Source organism: Lithobates pipiens, unplaced genomic scaffold (assembly GCF_037356315.1).
Source record: "Lithobates pipiens isolate NorthernLeopardFrog02 unplaced genomic scaffold, aLitPip1_a1.2 Scaffold_19, whole genome shotgun sequence".
In the NCBI taxonomy this organism is placed as follows: Eukaryota; Metazoa; Chordata; class Amphibia; order Anura; family Ranidae; genus Lithobates; species Lithobates pipiens.
Genome location: NW_027507764.1, coordinates 181187938 through 181206797, shown reverse-complemented (window position 1 = coordinate 181206797; position 18860 = coordinate 181187938). Strand labels below are relative to the sequence as shown.

Here is an 18860-nt window from a genome sequence, read left to right as displayed (position 1 = left end):
TATTCATTGTTACAGATGAGCTTGGGCGTGTCCTGATGCTCTCCCAAAATTTTTTGGCCGAGCCCGCCAAGAATCATGAGGCTAGGGGATGAGGAATGCCCCTGATGTATCAGATAGTGTCCCCCATCACATAGTGTCCGCCCTGTACTGCGCTTGCGCAGTACGAGGGACAAGGAGAAGCCAAACATCTCCGAAGATAAACGGCGCTTGAGCCGTGAGTCCGGGTTCAAGCCCCACCATCCAAGTGGACATAGAGTTAGAATACAAAATAGCCGAGCGAAGCGAGCCCGCGAGGGGCCCTGTTACTATGAGCAACCGTATGTCCACTTGGATGGTGGAGCTTCAACCTGGACTCAGCGTGGAGGCTTTCAGAGTCTCCTTCTCCTCCGTACTGCGCAAGCACTGCGCCTACGCAGTACGGCCCGGACACTAATCGATAGGCGGACACTTTTTTTCAGAACACCTCCACCACAGATGACTGGGACATTACAGATGCCAGCTTCCTGCTGGACTCCTCAATGTGGGTTCTGAAGAACATCTGAACGCACACAAGATCATCTCTATTCACATAATGAAGCATGCTAAATAACACATAAAAACTTTAGTTATATATCTGCTTGGCAACACTTTATTTGTGTGTACTGTATGTGCGTCGCTTTAACTGACAATTGCACGGTCGTGCAACATGGCTCCCAAACAAAATTGACAGCCTTTTTTCCCCCACAAATAGAGATTTCTTTTGGTGGAATTTGATCACCTCTGCGGCTTTTATTTTTTGTGTTATTAACAAGAAAAGAGCGTCAATTTTGAAAAAAAAACTCAATATTTTTTACTTTTTGCTATAATAAATATCCCCCAAAAATATATAAAAAAGTATTTTTATTCCTCAGTTTAGGCCAATACGTATTCTTCTACATATGTTTGGTAGGAAAAAAAAAATCACAATAAGTGTTTATTGATTGGTTTGTGCAAAAGTTATAGCGTCTACAAAATAGGGGATAGATTTATGGCATTTTCATTAATAATTTTTTTTTACTAGTAATGGCGGCACTCTGCGATTTTTATCATGACTGCGACATTATGGCGGACAGATCAGACACTTTTGGCGCTATTTTGGGACCATTAACATTTATATAGTAATCAATGCGTTTAAAAATGCAGATTATTACTGTGTAAATGTGACTGGCAGTGAATGGGGTTAACCACTAGGGGCGCTGCAGGGGGTAAGTGTGTCTTAGGGAGTGATTCTAACTGTGGGGGGGCTGGGCTATGTGTGACATGACACTGATCAGTGTCCTGTCACTAGGAAGAATGGGGAAATGCTTGTTTACATCAGCATTTCCCCCGTTCTTCCTCTCCGTGAGATGATCGTGGGTATCCCCGCAAACATCGAGTCTGTGGGACCCGCGATCACACTCACAGAGCTTGCGGCGGGCATGTGCCCACAATCAAACGTCTTAAAGGGCAACGTACAGGTACGTTAATGTGCCTGTATGTGCCCTTCCACCAACGTATATCGGCGTGAGCCGGTCGGCAAGGGGTGTTTTTTTTGTTTTTTTATAATAACAAACATATTATACTTACCTCCTCTGTGTAAGGGTTTTGCACAAAGTGGCCCGATCCTCCTTTTCTGGGGTCCCCGCCCCCGCGGTGCTCCTGGCTCCTCGTATTCGAGTACCCTATCAGAAAGCCCCATTCCAAGGGGGCACTCATGCGGGTGCACTCCCAAGTCTTGCTGCTGAATCCATTGACACAGACAGCAGGACTCAGCCCCATCCCCGGATCCCGTGTCACTGGATTTGATTGACAGCAGCAGGAGCCAGTAGCTCCTGTTGTTATCAATCTATCCAATGAGGACCCAAAACAGCGGCTGGAGCTGCTGTGCTCGTCCCTGTTGCTGGAATGATCAGGCTCAGGTAATAGAAAAAGGGGGGGGGGGGTTCACCTTAATGCATATAGGTGAAAAACTGTGAGGGTTTACAACCAATTTAAAACTTAAAATAGATCTAAAAATTTAACTGGGTGTCCATCATAAACTGTTTTTTTTTTTTTTTTGTTACAATTTTTTTCTATCCTTTCTTTTCCATATCAGTACTGGTGATCTCCTTCATAATCATCCTTCAATGACTTTCTATCTTCAAGCACTTGCCCCAGTATCACCTGCACATCACTGCTCTTGACCAGTTTACAGATCAGGAGAATGATGCACAATGTTTGGGCAGATTCTGTTGGCATGGTAGCTGGCAGTCTTCATCAGGAGCACATGTGACAGGGTGACAACACAGGAGGACATACAGTATGGAAGGCAGTTGTTTCTCCATAACAGAAGTGTCTAAACAAGCAGCTCAGTAATTTCCTCAGCACAATATGTACAAGGAAAACATTAACATTATTGCTAGATCTGCATTTGTAATCTAGGAATTTATCGGTTAACACCCTTCCTTGTATGGGGATGGACATTTGTTGGAGGGTGGAATGTGGAGATGAAGAGTTACTGAAGGACAGGGGGGATGAAGAACTACAGGAGGGTAAAATGTGGGGGATGAAGAGTTGCTGGATGGCAGAATGTGGGGATGAAGAATTGCTGAAGGGCAGAATGTGGGTGATGAAGGATTGCTGGGAGGTAGAATGTGGGGACGAAGAATTGCTGGAGGACAGAATGTGGGGGATGAAGGATTGCTGGAGGACAGAAAGTGGGGGATGAAGGATTGCTGGAGGACAGAATGTGGGGGATGAAGGATTGCTGGAAGGCAGAATGTGGGGATGAAGGATTGCTAGAGAACAGAATGTGGGGGATGAAGGATTGCTAGAGGAAAGAATGTGGGGGATGAAGGATTGCTGGAAGGCAGACTGTGGGGGATGAAGAATTGCTGAAGGGCAGAATGTGGGGATGAAGAGCTGCTGGAGGACAGAATGTGGGGATGAAGGATTGCTGGAAGGCAGAATGAGGGGATGAATAATTGCTGGAGGACAGAATGTGGGGGGTGAAGGATTGCTGGAGGACAGAATGTGGGGGGTGAAGGATTGCTGGAGGACAGAATGTGTGTGGGGGGGGGGGGGGGGTGATGGATTGCTGGAAGGCAGAATGTGGGGATGAAGGATTGCTGGAAGGCAGAATGTGGGGATGAAGAATTGCTGAAGGGCAGAATGTGGGGATGAAGAGCTGCTGGAGGACAGAATGTGGGGATGAAGGATTGCTGGAAGGCAGAATGAGGGGATGAATAATTGCTGGAGGACAGAGTGTGGGGGGTCAAGGATTGCTGGAAAACAGAATGTGGGGGGTGAAGGATTGCTGGAAAACAGAATGTGGGGATGAAGGATTGCTGGAAGGCAGAATGTGGGGATGAAGGATTGCTAGAGAAGAGAATGTGGGGGATGAAGGTTTGCTAGAGGACAGAATGTGGGGGATGATGGATTGCTGGAGGACAGAATGTGGGGGATGAAGGATTGCTGGAGGACAGAATGTGGGGGATGAAGGATTAGGCAGAATGTGGGGGATGAAGGATTACTGGAAGGCAAAATGTGGGGATGAAGGACTGCTGGAAGGCAAAATGTGGGGATGAAGAGCTGCTGGAGGACAGAATGTGGGGATGAAGGATTGCTGGAAGGCAGAATGTGGGGATGAATAATTGCTGGAGGACAGAATGTGGGGGGTGAAGGATTGCTGGAGGACAGAATGTGGGGGGTGAAGGATTGCTGGAAGGCAGAATGTGGGGATGATGGATTGCTAGAGAACAGAATGTGGGGGATGAAGGTTTGCTAGAGGACAGAATGTGGGGGATGAAGGATTGCTGGAGGACAGAATGTGGGGGATGAAGGATTGCTAGAGAACAGAATGTGGGGGATGAAGGTTTGCTAGAGGACAGAATGTGGGGGATGAAGGATTGCTGGAGGACAGAATGTGGTCGATGAAGGATTGCTGGAGGACCGAATGTGGGGGATGGGGGATTGCTGGAGGACAGAATGTGGGGGATGAAGGATTGCTGGAAGGCAAAATGTGGGGATGAAGGACTGCTGGAAGGCAAAATGTGGGGATGAAGGACTGCTGGAAGGCAAAATGTGGGGATGAAGAGTTGCTGGAGGACTGAATGTGGGGATGAAGAGTTGCTGGAGGGCAGAATGTGGGGATGAAGAGTTGCTGGAGGGCAGAATGTGGGGATGAAGAGTTGCTGGAAGGCAGGATGTGGGCATGAAGAATTGCTGGAGGACAGAATGAGGGGGGTGAAGAGTTGCTGGAGGACAGAATGAGGGGGATGAAGAATTGCTGGAGGGCAGAATGTGAAGATAAAGAATGGCTGGAAGAAACAGGGTGTGTAGGATTAAGAGTTCTTGAAGGACTTCATTGTGGGGGATGAATACTGTATTCTGCTGATCTCCAGCCTCTCTATTAATGAACTGACACACTTATGTGCAGAATTTGCCCCATTCTATGACAGACTGATCAGTCCTGGGGTACAAGGAGCAGGTCCTTACACCTCCCCTCGTTCTTACCTGTACTGCCTGACAGTGAGGGCTTCCCCTGGTCTGGAGCTGAAGCCTGGCAGGTGGGTGCTCAGGTATTCATCCAATCTCTGCTCATCAAACCTGTGTTTAGCTCTCACTTCACTGGTGTCAGCCTCTAGCTCCGCCATCTCACTCCTCAACTAAGTTCAGGGTAAAGTCCTTTTCTGATCACTGCTATTGTAATCTTTACCTTTGACACATATGTAACTTTACTTGGGCTGTCAATAAAGCTCACTGAAAAAAAATGCACGTAAATAACGCGATTATACCAGTGCAGAGGGAGGAGGCTTAGGCGGCCATATTGGAAGCTGGTAGCTGCCTGTTATTTCAGTCATTCATAATAACACGTATTATTAGTTGTGGTGTTTGGCGTAATAGCAGCAGTTGCATTAAGTGGTAATACATATGAATGACTGAGCGTCTGTGTTCCCTCAGACAGGAAGTAGAAGTGACTGGTGCCTCAGACGGAGGAGAGGAGCAGTGCGCACTCCCTGGAACTCCTCTTCCTGGATGCAGACGTGTCTTTAGGAAACAGATGTAGTCTGACACACAGCATCACCTGGCAGTGAACTACAGAGCCCAGCAGAGTGTGGAGGAGAAGTGAGTAGAGATGGCTTCCAACAGGGAGGTGGAGGAGCTGCGGATCCGGATCAGAGAGCTGGAAGAGGAGCTGAGGAGAGTGCAGAGCAAGCCGGACACACACAGGAGCAAGATAGACAAGATGAGTGCTGAGGTGGTGGACTCCAACCCATACAGGTACAAGGACCATATGGGCTGTACATCCTATAATAACACAGGGACACCACCAGCTCACATCACCCTGAGATCCTGGGGTCACCCTGTTATTTTACCCCTCTCACCCTGAGATCACCCTATAATTTTACCCCTCTCACCCTGAGATCGCCCTGTTATTTTACCCCTCTCACCCTGGTTTTTATCCTCCCATCCTCAGATGGGGGGGGTCACCCTAGTTTCTATCTCTCACCCAAAAATCACCCTGTTTTTTTTGTTTTTGTTTTGTTTTTTACCCTGAGATCCTTTCCGATCCTTTTTGATTCAGGAGTCAGCACTGTGTTCTTTTTTTTTTTTTGTTGTTTGTTTTTTATTTATTTACTTAAATTGTTTCTTTGTTTTCTGTTTTTTCAGTCGTTTAATGGCTCTGAAACGGATGGGAATTGTGGAAGATTATGAGGTAGGGAAGAACACTGAATAATAAAGTGTAATCTGACTGTTTCCTGTAATCCTATCTGGGTTATACAGATGATGTTTTCTGTATCATAATCATATCTGGGTTATGTAGATGATGTTTTCTTTTTTATAATATCTGGGTTGTGATGATGACGATCTCAACAAGTAGATTTTTTTTCATCTCAGCCATTTCTTTCCTAGAAAATTCGCAGTTACACGGTGGCTGTAGTTGGCGTTGGTGGAGTTGGCAGTGTCACTGCAGAAATGCTAACAAGATGTGGCATTGGTAAGGTAATACTGATTTGATTTTTAACTTTTTTTTTTTTTTTTTTTTTTAAGTTCTCTATTCATTTTAGTGAAATAAAGTCTCACCGAAGTTTTGCATTGTAAAGCCTCATACACACTATCAGATTTTCTGCTGATTTCTTTCATCAGATTTACCAAAACCATATAATATGAGGTCAAACCTTACAGTGCCTTGCAAAAGTATTCGGCCCCCTTGAACTTTTCAACCTTTTGCCACATTTCTGGCTTCAAACATAAAGATATAACTTTTTTATATTTTGTGAAGAATCACCAACAAGTGGGACACAATTGTGAAGTAGAACGAAATCTATTGGATTTTTGAAACTTTTTTTAACTAATAAAAAAAATGAAAAGTGGGGCGTGCAAAATTATTCGCCCCCCTTGTGTTAATACTTTGTAGAGCCACCTTTTGCTGCGATTACAGCTGCAAGTCGCTTGGGGTATGTGTCTATCAGTTTTGCACATCGAGAGACTGAAATTCTTGCCCATTCTTCCTTGCAAAACAGCTCGAGCTCAGTGAGGTTGGATGGAGAGCGTTTGTGAACAGCAGTTTTCAGCTCTTTCCACAGATTCTCGATTGGATTCAGGTCTGGACTTTGACTTGGCCATTCTAACACCTGGATACGTTTATTTGTGAACCATTCCTTTGTAGATTTTGCTGTATGTTTGGGATCATTGTCTTGTTGGAAGATAAATCTCCGTCCCAGTTTCAGGTCTTTTGCAGACTCCAACAGGTTTTCATCCAGAATGGTCCTGTATTTGGCTGCATCCATCTTCCCCCTCAATTTTAACCATCTTCCCTGTCCCTGCTGAAGAAAAGCAGGCCCAAACCATGATGATGCTGCCACCACCATGTTTGACAGTGGGGATGGTGTGTTGAGGGTGATGAGCTGTGTTGCTTTTACACCAAACATATTGTTTTGCATTGTGGACAAAAAGTTGGATTTTGGTTTCATCTGACCAGAGCACCTTCTTCCACATCTTTGGTGTGTCTCCCAGGTGGCTTGTGGCAAACTTTAGACGAGACTTTTTATGGATATCTTTGAGAAATGGCTTTCTTCTTGCCACTCTTCCATAAAGGGCAGATTTGTGCAGTGTACGACTGATTGTTGTCCTATGGACAGACTCTCTCACCTCAGCTGTAGTTCTCTGCAGTTCATCCAGAGTGATCATGGGCCTCTTGGCTGCATCTCTGATCAGTCTTCTCCTTGTCTGAGCTGAAAGTTTAGAGGGACAGCCAGGTCTTGGTAGATTTGCAGTGGTCTGATACTCCTTCCATTTCAAAATGATCGCTTGCACAGTGCTCCTTGGGATGTTTAAAGCTTGAGAAATCTTTTTGTATCCAAATCCGGCTTTAAACTTCTCCACAACAGTATTACGGACCTGCCTGGTGTGTTCCTTGGTCTTCATGATGCTCTCTGCGCTTTCAACAGAACCCTGAGACTATCACAGAGCAGGTGCATTTATACAGAGACTTGATTACACACAGGTGGATTCTATTTATCACCATCAGTCATTTAGGACAACATTGGATCATTCAGAGATCCTCGCTGAATTTCTGGAGTGAGTTTGCTGCACTGAAAGTAAAGGGGCCGAATAATTTTGCACGCACCACTTTTCAGTTTTTTATTTGCTAAAAAAGTTTAAAATATCCAATAGATTTCGTTCCACTTCACAATTGTGTCCCACTTGTTGGTGATTCTTCAAAAAAAATAAAAATTTTATATCTTTATGTTTGAAGCCTGAAATGTGGCAAAAGTTTGAAAAGTTCAAGGGGGCCGAATACTTTCTCAAGGCACTGTAGGATTTCCAATGTGTATGTAATCAGGCAGGCCCTTCTACTACATGGTTTTGGTAAATCTGAAGGAAAAAAATCAGCAGAAAATCTGATAGTGTGTATGGGGCTTTATTATTATCCCCTGTCCTTTTAGGTGTTCCAGATCCTAAACTAGTATGGTCAGCAAGAAATTCCCTTCTCTCTTGTTCAAGCATGCTGTTGACAAGAAGATGAATATTTAATTAGTTCCTAAGCTAGCCATAGACGGAACAATTTTCTTTCCTCAACCCATGGTTGCAGGAATGAAAATTGCTAGATTCTTTCAGTGGGAGAAGCCATCCCCATCAGGAGAACACAGTGATTATTGCTAGCAGCTATATCAACCGCTAGCAATAATCGCATTTAAAATCCAACAGGCTTGTTGTACCCAAGTTGATCAATTTTGATCAACTTGGGTACATTTAGCCTGCTCCATAATTTTGTTTCTATTTTCTGCCAGTTTCCTGCTGAACCGGCCGAGATTTGAGCCGTCTATGGCAGGCTTTAGCGACCATGCTTTTCTTGGACAGCAGAAGTGTGGTTGAGAGAAGAGCTGTCAGTAGTTATGCAGGAGGGATGACAGGAAGAGGAGAAAGAAATTGGTAGTGGGAGGAGGGGGAAAACAATGACTGGTGGAGGCAAGGAGACCAAATAAAATTTCAGAGAGAGAAGAGAAGAAGACTGAGATTGTCAGTGGGAGATGGAAATAGAGTAATGATAGCAGGAGGGCATAGCAGAGGGGAGCGATAACTACTGGGCTTTTCTGGAACATCCCCATAGGAACACCCATAAATTGGGCTTCATACAGGGGTGGGAGTCACAGCCAGAAATACAAGACCTAAAGAAGTGCTTTTCTGTCAAATGTTTCTGCATATCATTTGTGAATCCTTTTTTTTTTTTACATGAATCGCTGGACCAGCGGGTAAGCTTTTATTACTCTTGAGACCTATTCAGGGGCGGACTGACCACTCATGGGGCCCCCGGGCAATAGGAGATTATGGGGCCCCCATGCAATCAGGGATTATGGGGCCACACAGTATACAGACATGTTTCTATTGGCTAAGAAGGTACTGGAGAGGTGGGGCAGCTATAATCTCAGGATTTTTAGACCAAAAGGATGTCAGTAAGGGACATTTCAGAGACAGATGTAAAAAAAAAACTGATTTTTACATACTTTCCCTGGTTTACTGAGGCTGGCAACCTTGATGGGGCCCCCTAGTGGCATGGGGCCCTCGGGCAGTGCCCGAGTGGCCCCTGGACCTATTTAATTATTAAAGAAGAAGACTTATTTAACACTTTAGATGTCGGAAGGTGAAAAAACATACATGTTCTACAAATACATTTTTTTTTTTTATGGGGGGATACAGCACCAAATAATGTCTTTCACAGAGCCTGGATACTAAGCACTGTTCAGCTGTCTTCTGGCATTGTGAAGGCGAACAACAGCTGCTGCTACTGAGAAAAGTTTCACTGCCCACCTGACCCCTTCTTCCTTCTCCACATTGCTTGGATTATGCATCGTGGTCTGTGAATTGGCGAAAGAGATCCTGTATTTCAACATATCCTCTTCCATTCACAGAAGGCAATGCATTGTGGGACTATAATAGAAATGGTGCAAAATGGACAAGCGAGTGGTGCAATATTTTAACAATAGCAGCTGCTGTTAACCTTCCTGGAATTCCACTTTAATATTGAGTCTAAGATTTATTTATTTTGTTACATTTTACTGTAAACTCTCGTGCATTTTATTCATGGTGTTAAATTTCCAGCCTTCTTGATGTTTGTTCTGGATTTCATTGCAGCTGCTGCTGTTTGATTATGACAAGGTAGAGTTGGCAAATATGAACAGACTCTTTTTCCAGCCACACCAGGCAGGTCTCAGCAAAGTGGAAGCCGCGGAGCACACATTGAGGTATCTTCCCTTACAGTGGTTGTTTTAGCCTGGGTTCACACTGTAGCAATGCGTGAACCAGCGCTAGTGATTCCAGCTCCGGGTGCCGCATTGCATCTCTCCCACAGGCAGTTCACGCCGCCTTCTGTGAAATGCTGTGTGTGTCAATACAATGTTAATGACACCCCCAGATCGGTTCACAGATCACAGTGTGAACTGTGGATTCGGACAGTCATTGCACTTTTTTGTGCGAATCCAATGTGAGTTCAGCCATACATTTTGCATGGCTGAACTCGCATTGCATGTGATCAGCACAGCAGTGCGGGGGTGAATCACATGCAATGTCTGTGTTCGCTATAGTGTGAACCCAGGCTTACAGTGAACATTTTCTGACTTTGTAGAACGTACCTAATACTTAGTCTCTGTATTGGCTGTTGGGGTGGCATATACTGTATGGGTCAACACTAGCCATATACGGTTCAGTTTTCACCAGAAATGATCATTTTCTAAATTTCTTTTTTTTTTTTTTTTTTAACAGTTGATGGGTATAAAATGACAATTACTTTCAACTGTAGTGAGCTGAAAAAAAGTGGAGGACCAAACTTTTTCTAGTTTATCTAAATAAAAGATCTAAGTGCATGCGGAGGTCACAAACATTTGTTTAAGTGTCTGTTCACACTGAGTCAGCGCGACTGCCTCAGCCGACCTGGACACGACCGCTGCGGTGACTTGCAAAACGACTTCTCTATAGAAGTCAATACAAGTTGCCTCAAGTCGCCCCCAAAGTCGTACAGGAACCTTTTTCTAAGTCGGAGCGACTTGTGTCGCTCCGATTAGAATGGTTACATTGTACAGAACAGGACGCGACTTGGCAGGCAGCTAAATCGCCTGACAAGTCGCCCCAGTGTGAACCGACCCTAAATGGGTGGGTGTGTGTGGTTTGAAAATTATGTACAAATATTGCACATAAAGGTTTGTGTAAATTTACCCCTGTGGAATTTAAAAAATGCTGTAGTAAACCTCGATACTACAGTGATCACCCGTAACTTCTGGGTCCCGCGCTGAGTGGCTGCAATGTTCCATAGTAAGCGGGGGTCGCTGACTTAGCACAGTCTCCATTCAGAAAACACTGTGCATTTTCTCATTCAGTGCAAACCATTCTCAAATTGGACAAGGGAAAGAAACTGAGCAGTGATGTCACCATCTCCACCTTGACCAAGCTTTGTATTAATTGAGAGAAATGCAAGGCATTCTGGGAATGGGGCCCATGCCAACTGAGTGACCTCCTGCATTCACAATGCAGTATGGCAGCCACTTAACACTGGGCCTGCAATAACTGTAGAAGTCACGCATACAGTGATTTCCAGCTTACACAGGGATCGGCCAGGTAAACTAAAATGGCAACTATAATATAACCCCACTTTAATATCATACTATTCATGTGTGCTGTTCAAATAATGGGGTGTAAGGGCAGGTACATAAGTCATTTTGAGGTGCTAGACTGAAGATTATCTGCTCTCACATTGCTAGCAGTAAAGAAGCTAAAAAGTGCTAATGTAAGTGTGTTTCCTCCTGTAGTAGAAGTGACAAGCAAACTCACCCAAGCTCTACCGTATAGTGCAAATACGTGTGCAGACTAGTCAGTGCTCTAGCTAATTAAATTCGCAGTAAATCCTTAGCAAGTACAATCCGGCAACTTGCCAGCTTCCTCGTTGAAAAACGTTTATTTGAGAATTAAAGCAGTAACGTAATCCGAAACCTGACGCGTTTCGGCCTAAGCCTTCATTATAGCAGCATGATGCTATGATGAAGGCTTAGGCTGAAACACATTAGAATTTTGGCTTGTGTTACTGCTATAATGCTCAAATAAACGTTTTTTGAGGAAGCTGTCGAGTTTCCAGCTTGTACTTGCCATAGTAAAAGGGCTGCGGATGAGAGGTGTCTGTGATTGGACTTCTGCTGTGCTCCACCTCGCCACTACACTATTATATCAGATTTCTGAGAGTGTACAATTCAATGCATGGCACAGTAAAGCCTTCTTAAAAATAGATGTTACTTATGTCTAAACATTTCCCTCACATATCTAAAGAATAAGAGGCTTATTCTTTTATTTGAGGACAATGGGTGGTGCCCTGTTGGCTAGTTGTATATCTAGAACCAGTGGTATATAGTTGAAATGCAGTCCAATATTATACAGCCTTTTTTTTTTTTTTTTTTTTTTTTTTTTAACCAAACTATATACAACTGTTTTCTGGCTTGGTCATCATCTTCCATGCAGTGTATGCAAACCACGGATTTCAAATGTACTTTTACAAGATTGTACACTACATGGGGAAAGGCATAGCACATGGGCTCCTGTTTATTTCTTACCTATCAGGTAAAACCCACAAAATGGAGGTCACCTCCCTGTGCTGTAAATTGCCATGTGTAGCACAGCTGCAGCTCATACTCTGTGGATATCTCTTATTTTCCTTGAATCTGTCTCACTTAGCAGTTTTTCTGTTTTAACATGTGGGGGCCAATCAAGTGGCTTTATCAGGAGAACCCCACACACACAGTGGCAGTGGGTAGGAATGTGCGATAACATTTTGATTAAAAAAAGAAAATAAAGACTTTTGAACTAGATCAGCAACACACATACACCTCATATATGATTTAGAATATCATCAAAAAGTTAGTTAGTTAATTTATTTCACTAATTCAGTAAAGTAAAACTCATATTTTATATAGATGGGTTACACGCAGTGATGCATTTCTTTCTTTCTTTTTAAGTTTGATAATTATGGCTTACAGCCAGTGAAAACCCAAAATTCAGTATCTCCGAATACTACATTAGACCAATAAATAAAAAAAATGATTTTTAATACAGAAATGTTGGCTTACTGTTAAGTATGTCAGTGTTCAGTATAGTATGCACTCAATACTTGGTCGAGACTCCTTTTGCATGAATTACTGCATCAATGTGGCGTGCCATGGCGGCAGTCAGCCTGTGGCACTGATGAGGCGTTATGGAAGCCCAACTTGCTTTGATAGCGACCTGCAGCTTATCTGCATCTTCCTCTTGACAATACCCCACAGAGTCTCTATGTGGTTTAGGCCAGGCAAGTTTGCTGGCCAATCAAGCACAGTGATACCATTATTATCATTAAACCAGGTATTGGTACTTTTGGCAGTGTGGGCAGGTGCCAAGTCCTGCTGAAAAAAATGCTCTATAAAGCTGGTCAGCAGAGGGAAACATGAAGTGCTCTAGAATTTCCTGCTGGAGGGCTGCATTGACTTTGGACTTGATAAAACACAGTGGACCAACACCAGCAGATGACATGGCTCCCCAAATCATCACTGACTGTGGAAAATGTTGCATTTCGTTTGGAAATCAAGGACCCAGTCTGGAGGAAGAGTGGGGAGGTTACAGAATCCAAACAAAGTTGCATGAGGTCCAGTCTGAAGTTTCCATAGTCAGTGATGATTTGGGGAGCCATGTCATCTGCTGGTGTTGGTCCGCTGTGTTTTGTCAAGTCCAAAGTCAGGGCAACCCTCTACCAGGAAATTCTAGAGCACCTCATGCTTCCCTCTGGTGACCAGCTTCATGGAGATGCTGATTTAATTTTTCAGCAGGGCTTGGCACCTGCCCACACTGCCAAAAGTACCAATACCTGGTTTAATGATCATGCTTGATTGGCTAGCAAGCTCGCCTGACCTAAACCCCATAAAGAATCTGTGGGTTATTGTCAAGAGGAAGATGAGGCACCAGCCCTAACAATGCAGACAAGCTGAAGGCTGCTATCAAAGCAACCTGGGCTTCTATAACACCTCAGCAGTGCCACAGGCTGATCGCCGCCATGGCACGCCACATTGATGCAGTAATTAATGCAAAAAGAACCCCGACCAAGTATTGAGTGCATACTATACTGTACATGGACATACTTTTCAGTAAGCCAACATTTCTGTATTAAAAATCTTCTTTTTTTTTTTTTTTTTTTTTTTTTACTAGCTGTAAGCCATAATTGTCAAAATGAAATGAAAGAAATGCTTGAAATATACCACCCTTCTTGCAAATATTTTTATTGTCAATGTTCTAGATTATTGCCTTGATGGTACTTATAATTTTACTTCATCAATTACTAATGTGTGAGGCTCACTGCCAAAAGAAGGTGGTGAAGCTATTTTGGCAACAAATAAATGGGGCTTTACTGTTGGTATTTAATTTAAATTATTTTAATACACGGGAAAAAAGTTTTAAACATAATTTTTATTTTTATTTTTTTATTTTTTAATTGGCAAATGTGGATTAACAGAAGGGGAACCAGTAGACGATGTACAACTTTCTAAAGCAAAAGCATAAGGGCAGCGATTTCTGATTTGAATCCATTTGCATGTTTAGTGGTAAACAAGGGTACATTTTTACTCCTTTTTTATTTTTTTTATTTTTTTTCCATAGGAACATTAACCCCGATGTCCGATTTGAAGTTCACAACTACAACATAACAACCATGGACAATTTCCAGCATTTCATGGATAGGATAAGGTAAGGATCCTGTGTGTGTGTGTGTGTGTGTGTGTGTGTGTGTGTGTGTGTGTGTGTGTGTGTGTGTGTGTGTGTGTGTGTGTGTGTGTGTGTGTGTGTGTGTGTGTGTGTGTGCGCGCGCTTCTTCATCACTTGTAGAATGGACATATAAGTTAATGTAGTAAAATAGAGAGGTGACGTGCAACAAGCAACTAGATCATGTTTATAGAAGTACACATGTGAATTCCACATGCTGTGACTTATCTCATTCATGAACTTATGCAATAAGGTATTCACAAATCGGTGCTTTGCTTTTTGTCTTACTGAATGTTCATTAAATTGAACTGGATTTATTTAACAATTTATATAAAGTGATCAAAAAGATAAAAAGTTGCTAATTGACATAGATATGTGCATGGCACTATTTTATACAGTGCCTTGCGAAAGTATTCGACCCCCTTGAACTTTTCAACCTTTTGCCACATTTCAGGCTTCAAACATAAAGATATAACATTTTTTTATTTTTTGTGAAGAATCACCAACAAGTGGGACACAGTTGTGTTTTGGATTTTTTGGTTTTATTTATCTATCAAAAAATGTATTTTTTTTATTAACTTTTTAGGCCTAATGCACGCGGGGCATTTCAAAACCTCTCCCTGAACGTTTTAACTTGACGGATAGTAACCAATGCTTAAAAACGTCAGTTTTGCCACATTTAAATGCCATGTTTGCGTTTTTTAGAGGCATTTTTTTTCTTTTCTCAAATAGTCAAAAATCTATCTCCATTAAAAACGCCTGTAAACAAAATGTGGCTAAACGCAAGTTACTGCGTGTACAAGCTGTTACAGGCATTTGGCATTTCAAATGCCTCCTAACATCTGTCCTAAACACTTAAAATGCTTCTAAACTCAACTGCCTAGAAACCACTATAAACAACCCTGTGTACATGTACTGATAAGATAACAGAGGAGGCAGCTGAAAAAAACGCCCAACTGCTCCTAGACGTGTCAGCCGCAGTGTACATAAAGCCTTAGAAAGTTGATTTTACTGTTGCATTTGGACCTTAATGACTGGCTGTCATATTATGTAGAAACTAGAGATCTAAGTTATGTGCATTGACAGATTAGGCCCCGTTCACACATTTGCATTCCAGGAACGCACGCACAAATGTGTTTCCCGAAATGTGTGGAAAATGCACCAAACTCTGTATTGCATTTGCAGTGGCATTATTTCTTAATGGCATCCCAAAAGTGGGTAGCAGTCGTGTGACAAAATACGCAAAAAAAAATTATGTGAAGCTTATTGCCCCAAAAAAAAACTGCACGAGCTACTTTGGCTGCAAACAAATGGGGCTTTACTGTTGGCATTTAATTTTAACACACAAGAAAAATGTTTAAACTACTTCTTCCTCCTTTTTTTTTTCTTAGCAAAGGTGGATTAAAAGAAGGGGAACCAGTAGACCTTGTATTAAGTTGTGTCGACAACTTTGAAGCACGTATGGCAATTAACACGGTAAGAACTACTTCTGTTCTCATAAATAGACAAATATTTTGTACTGCATCTGCTGCTTTATATTGGTGTATGCATCAATGCATTTTACTACTGTAATATCCTATATAAATGGCAAAACTAAGGACATTACATAGTCCACACTGCAGCTGCATTTTACATTTATTCATAACTTGCAGAGCACAGACACAAAACTCATAATAATTCATTGCTTAGTGTGAGTTGTAATACAATGGATTGTGACCTTTCTTTCATGTAGGCATGCAATGAACTGGGACAGATCTGGATGGAATCTGGAGTCAGTGAAAATGCGGTGTCCGGACACATCCAGCTTATTAAACCCGGAGAAACGGCCTGTTTTGCAGTATGTGGCACATATTTCTTATTATGTTAATGAGAAGAATTAAGAATACATTTCTCTCGTCTAAGGGGTTGATATTAATGAACATTATCCGCTCTTCACTCTGGAGGGGGAATATGTCTCATCGTGACCCTTTTTATCTCACATTTGCCCTGATCACATATTAATGGATAACATGTATTTTAACCTTGTGATTGCCATCAACCCTCCATGTTACCCTCCATCTTTATTTTCCTCCAGTCTTTTCCTCTTTCATCTGCTTTTCTTTCTTCATTCCTCATCTTTGGCTAAAGCTTTCATGAAAACATCTTTCCTGTTATATACACAAAGTTTTATTATAAAACCCCAATAAGGGTCATTCACACTACTACTGTATATTGCTAAATGTCTGCTCAGACTTTTTTTTTTTTTTTCTTGAAAATCAAATTTCAATTCTACAATAAATCATAGCTTTTGCTACATATCGGGAAAAGAGAACCATAATCTGGCAGAGAATTTAGAAAGGCAACAGTGTGTGTTCCTAGTTCTCAGACCTGATGTCAAATTAGTCATAGGGATTAAGCATAGATTCCTGACAACGGGCAGTGAAACTAAACCCTCCTATTGTTTACATCCAAGGAAGCTGCCATCTTGTCCTCTGTTTGTTCTGCAGTTGCCATAGTTCTGCACTTGTGATCAGTTGTGACACCAGCCATTTGATGGCACCTGTGACCATTATCAATCATAGCATACTTTGTATGTAGACATCTAACCGTGAAGGGACTTCTGCGCTAATAAAAGGGAAACGTGCTTATACAAAAGGGAATGCTGCAAAATCAAATAGTGATCACAAATTTTTTATACTTGCATATTTTTATTTTAGCCTTTTGAGGTTATGCGCAATATCTGCATCATTTGCACAGGTTCTAATGCTTTGTATGTAAATGTTTTGAGAAATGGTTAAATTGATGGGTTTAGTTCCAATTCAATTGTCAGCTCCTCGTATCAGGTCTTCTTTTTTTTTTTTTTTTTTTTTTTTTTGTAGAATTAGTAGAATTTTTTTGTAGAATTTTTTTTTTTTTTTTTTTTTTTCATGAAGTTTATGATACAGTGAGAAAAGATGTATTGGTTCCAGTAGTTTGTTTTTTTTTTTTTTTTTTTTTTTTTTTTAATATTCCAAAGATTGTACCAAAACAGGTCACACTGTAGTAATGAATATTGTGCTGCAGATTTTGTGCTCAGTCTACTATACATTAATAAGCATCATTAATTTGTATGATCTGATAAATCGTGACCCATTCTCTTCCTCAGTGCGCACCTCCATTAGTAGTTGCAGCAAACATTGATGAAAAGACTTTGAAGCGTGCTGGTGTGTGTGCGGCCAGTCTGCCCACCACAATGGGAGTTGTAGCTGGAATACTTGTGCAGAATGTTCTCAAGTAAGTCACTTCTTAGAACTGGACATAACTTTTTATCATACACCTTCACTTGCACAGCAACCAAGAAAGATCTCCTAGAGGTTAGGTTTGTTATAAAAATAAATTACTCTCAATGAATACGTATTTGTTTGAGTTATAATCTCAGTGTTTACCTTTTTGAATAGTTTTGCTGTTCTTCTTGGTAAACATGTATTTATCTCCTATGATCATAAGCTCCATCTAGTGGCCAAAATGCGGTATTTACTGATTCACGTGGGCTTTATGAATGAAGCACATCTGACCTAGAGAGAAAATAGCCTAGTAATGCTCAATTTTGCTTTCACACAGAATGAATGTACATGCAGTTTTGTAGGACAAATAGCTCTGCATATTTTTTTTTTTTTATAAACGCACCCTTTGGAGGGACTGAAAAGTTAGTGTGCAACCATGAAAAAATACATGCATGGTAACAATAAGAATTTATAGCCTTGTTTTTTTTCTCAGCAAGTACACAATAAAAACAGTTATGAAGGTCAGGCATTCGATACTGTGAAGGAGGCCAGTAGAGGAGGAAAAGTAGAAAGGAAAGAAGGGGGTGGCATAAGGGAGTGTACACAGTGGGTTGTTTGATGGTTTTTTTTTGTTTTTTGTTTTTTTTTTCTCCAGAAAGAGAGCAATTGTTATGGTCTGTTTCAGCATGCTTATTTAAGCATGATAGGGGGTCTTGCAATAAAGCTTACCCAGTAGAACAAAGAGTCATACTGTATATAGGTGAAAGTTAGGAGAATTGCAATTCTTGATCCATGGGGTTCATACTCTTTGGACTATAGCCATAGTAAAATGTTATTGTTCTGTAATATTTTTATAAAACATAACTAGAGAAGAACCTCTACAAAAAAGATTGAAGTCTTCCATACCTGAGCTAGCACCCTTTTTAGCAGCTGTGAGGTTAAATGTTACTAACTTAAACTCTTACTAATCCCACAACTGTAAAATCAGTCTGTATATGCAGTAAAGCATTTTTGTTATACTCACTGTAGAACCTAAGGGGTTAATCCTCCACGGGATTAACCCCTTAATCCTATCGTCTCTGATCCTTCCCTTCTTCCACTATCCCCAATCTATTTCCTGGTAAGATGGAGCCTTTTGGAGTCACTGTGCACATGCTCAGTTTAGTGTGTATTGCTAGAGAGGGTTTTTTTTTTTTTTTTTTTTTTTTTTCCTCTTGGGAGGGTGCATGTAATTGGCACATGGAAAATCGCCACTGTCCAGACAGAGGGCCAAGGGTCATGCAGCATCATAGGACAGTCAGAGTAGAATGCAAACGCCTCCTACTAGCTTTAACCAAACTGATAGAAATCACAAGAGTGCTATATACTACTGAT

The 18860-nt window shown here is 41.8% G+C and overlaps 2 protein-coding genes across 2 annotated transcripts in view; one reads left to right on the top strand and one right to left on the bottom strand.

The window, feature by feature from the left end:
• Nucleotides 1–4716, bottom strand: part of ACAD11 (acyl-CoA dehydrogenase family member 11) — a 199364-nt gene extending 194648 nt beyond the window's left edge. The window contains exon 1 of the mRNA XM_077491529.1: nucleotides 4492–4716. Within this exon, the coding sequence (XP_077347655.1) occupies nucleotides 4492–4631 (140 nt within the window). The 5' untranslated portion in view covers nucleotides 4632–4716. The remainder of the gene's footprint in view (nucleotides 1–4491) is intronic.
• Nucleotides 4717–4807: 91 nt separating this feature from the next.
• UBA5 (ubiquitin like modifier activating enzyme 5) overlaps nucleotides 4808–18860 on the top strand; it is a 31053-nt gene continuing 17000 nt past the window's right edge. The window contains exons 1-8 of the mRNA XM_077491530.1: nucleotides 4808–5259; nucleotides 5650–5695; nucleotides 5893–5982; nucleotides 9616–9725; nucleotides 14143–14229; nucleotides 15636–15720; nucleotides 15977–16081; nucleotides 17369–17496. Of these exons, the coding sequence (XP_077347656.1) occupies nucleotides 5114–5259; nucleotides 5650–5695; nucleotides 5893–5982; nucleotides 9616–9725; nucleotides 14143–14229; nucleotides 15636–15720; nucleotides 15977–16081; nucleotides 17369–17496 (797 nt within the window). The 5' untranslated portion in view covers nucleotides 4808–5113. The remainder of the gene's footprint in view (nucleotides 5260–5649; nucleotides 5696–5892; nucleotides 5983–9615; nucleotides 9726–14142; nucleotides 14230–15635; nucleotides 15721–15976; nucleotides 16082–17368; nucleotides 17497–18860) is intronic.